Consider the following 3,221-nt stretch of genomic DNA (forward strand, 5'->3'; position numbering starts at 1 on the left):
GTGCCAAATGAGTTCAAATTTTTTAGCGTCGATATAATTAACCTAATAAGAACGGCGTGCCCTGGACCGGGTTTAATTAGTGGGGCACGTCGTGGGCAGCGTCTTCATGTTATTGTAAATGTACTGTCACGGCACGCTACAATGCGTCATTGTGTTACCGTTTGTGCAGGTACTAAATTGTAACATTAGCTATAGCGCCGCGTACCGTCATAAGACGTCTCAGAGTAGCTATATACCCACGCTTAACCTGCATGGCATTAACCTGATGACTTATCACTAATCGGTCAACTTGATCAATTCGTAGTAAGCTTTTGACTAAAGGTCGATAGCGTAAACATACGCCGCAAACATGTTGCTTGTGTTGCGCAGAAGGAGGTGACTGAGTCGCATCCTACGTACGTGCATTTAGAATAAGGTGTTTGACTTACGTGCTCGACACAGCCCAGCGACTGTGGTCGTTCCAACAGGCAGCAGGGTGAGGAGACAACGTGGCTCACGTTCGGTTGCCTTCTCTGTTGTCGCCATCGCCTCCAGTGCAGCACGGCAAGCACGAGTGCGTTCTTGATAGCAAACCATTTACCTACGACAACATATCACAGCACGGCAGTCGCATCTATTGCTCTCTCTCTCTCACTCTCTCTCTCTCTCTCTTTTTCTCTTTCTCTCTCTTTCTCTCTCTCTATATATATATATATTTCTCTCTCGGCTGGATCAAGATTAGGATTTATGTGTGGAATGGTAATGAAGAAGAACCTCTAACAGTCGACTTCTTCATTGGATATGTCGTAAAATCCCGCCGGGCAACGCTGCGGCCCGGACGCGAAATTATTTTTCCCACGAGAGTTCCGGACCACAGCCAATCAGCGCACTCCATTCACTCGACTTCCTCGAAGCAACAATGTAAAATGAATACCCCCTATCCCTATCCCTAACCCTAACCCTATCCCTAACCCTAACCATAATCCAACCATATATATACGCACCATATATTAGAAAACACTATTTATCGTGGGTCCGGAGCTCTCGTGGGAAAAAAAATTTCGCGCTCCGGACGCGTGCTCATTAAATTGTCGTCTGTAGAATTTGCGGCCCGGTTGTACCTCCTCCTGCTCCTCCTGATTTTTTTCTCGTTATTTCTATCGTTTTTCTCTTTACCCTTTCTTATCTTCGTTTCTCTTGCCTTCTCCCGCATTCTAACTCCGCCATCCCATTTTCCTCATCCTACTGCCTTGTTTTCTCCAGATTTCTCTCCTGCATTCTTCTAATCAGCGTGCTTCATGTGCTCTTCCCTTTCTCTCTTCTCTCCTCTCGTTCGACACTTTTTACTTCTCTCTACCCATTTCGTTTTCATTTACCCGTCGTCTCCGAGAGCACAGTAATTGACTCATATAATGAATCTATAGACCTATTTCTATAGTACTTTAATTGTGGTAATATAGTAACAATGGATCTTTTAAATCGATAAATCATCAATCATCATCAATAAATAGTCCATTTATTTTGGCATAAAAAGTATTTTTGTAAATTAATCTACAGTAAGGTTTCCTTCGAGAATGAATATTGATATCATGATCAATGATATCAGTGATGAACACAGCCATTTTGCTCACGACAACGCGATAGTCAGTCTAAAGGAAATGCTCCAAAGCCATAAAACATTTCACTGCGGCAGTGCAGTCAGCGTATACCGGCTCAGTTCGCACCCAATAGATATATAGTGTACGAGAGATGCTCTGAACCAATCGCAGTGCGGACATGTGTGTGTGCGTGCGCGCGCGTGTATGTGTGTGTGTGTGTGTGTGTGTGTGTGTGTGTGTGTGTGTGTGTGTGTGTGTGTGTGTGTGTGTGTGTGTGTGTGTGTGTCGCACGCGTTGTCGACCTCTATAGCGGCCAGAGAGAAATAGCTGCCCCTCCAAATCATAGGGTCTATCGACCAAGGAGATAGATATACATCAAGAGTCCATAAGAGAAGATAATAGATTATATTATGGACTCTTGATATACATATATCTAGCATATTTAACTCCTTACCTCCGACTATCTGGTAAATAACCACAGTCACCATGGGGCAGGCAACTAACGTTTCCGTTTGTCATATAAGACCAACCGATATGCATCAATTTTGCGTCAGAAAAACTCACCCGGGAAGCTGTATCGACCAAGCAGAGGTTCGAACTCCACGCAACACGTTAACTTGTACAACACCCACAGCGTGATCACGGCAGCGACCACACCTATCATCATGCTCGCCTAGTTTCGTGAGAGTGTCTCTCTCTCGCTCTCCCTCACTCCCAATTACTATGTATATAGGCATATAGGCATCCGCGCGTTTGACATATCTATATATGATTGATGACGCGTGACGGCAACTACGTCACAGACTACCAAAAAGTCATGCGAGCGCGTCGTAGTAGTAATCAAAGATCATATAGCGCCGTAGGCCTACGGCGCTATACGATCTTTGATAGTGATAGCATTAGGACGTGGCACCAGCACTTAGTTCGCAGCAATTGGGTTGATGTGATAGAGCTTTCAGATATCACGAATGTGCACCGATATGCAAATATAAAGCCCATCTATGTGAGATAGGCTATAGCCGTTAAAAGCGACCTTACCATGCACAGAACACTATATTAACCAATTTACGAGATAACATTGATTTCCATCACAACTATCAAAAGTTAATTCTTACGAGCATAGCATCTGCGCGTTATACGTACTACATCAAAGCCATTTCCGTACGTTCATTGCTGTATATTGATGAAACGGGCAGCTGGAATATGAAATTCTGCATGACCATGTTCTTGAGTGACATTGTACACACGCTTGCGCAAAACCTGTTCTATATGTTGGCGAGGACGTACGATACGTTTCGCTGCCCTAGCTCCAGCTCTCCGTGACTCGCCGTACAGGCTGCTAAATTTCATCCCACTTCAAACAAGTCTAGGCCAGGCCCGGGCCACGGCCGGTTAAATCACAATACACAATACAATGCATAATAATAATAGGCGCGTTCACACACAAGAAAAACCCGATTGCTATCGCCCGATGAAAATACCGAGATAATGTTGTCGGTTGTTACACAGGCGAAATAATCGCCAATCGCCGAACGCGGATAATTCTATTAATAGATTAAACTGCGCGATGCTCACTGCCGGAATGATGCTCATCTGCGCAGCCTCACCTCTCACTCGCTTGAATGATGGGAATAGAAAATACCG

The 3,221-nt window shown here is 44.6% G+C and overlaps 1 protein-coding gene across 1 annotated transcript; it reads right to left on the reverse strand.

Annotated features, from left to right (window-relative positions):
* Window positions 1–428: 428 nt before the first annotated feature.
* Window positions 429–2,683, reverse strand: LOC106815939 (the record flags this gene model as incomplete). The annotated part of the gene is given in 2 exon segments (XM_014820471.1): window positions 429–580; window positions 2,142–2,683. Coding segments are annotated over 2 exon segments (255 nt in total), but the record flags the coding sequence as incomplete, so codon positions are not given.
* Window positions 2,684–3,221: the final 538 nt, after the last annotated feature.

The sequence above is a fragment of the Priapulus caudatus genome, unplaced genomic scaffold (assembly GCF_000485595.1).
Source record: "Priapulus caudatus unplaced genomic scaffold, Priapulus_caudatus-5.0.1 Scaffold1242, whole genome shotgun sequence".
NCBI lineage: Eukaryota > Metazoa > Priapulida > Priapulimorpha > Priapulimorphida > Priapulidae > Priapulus > Priapulus caudatus.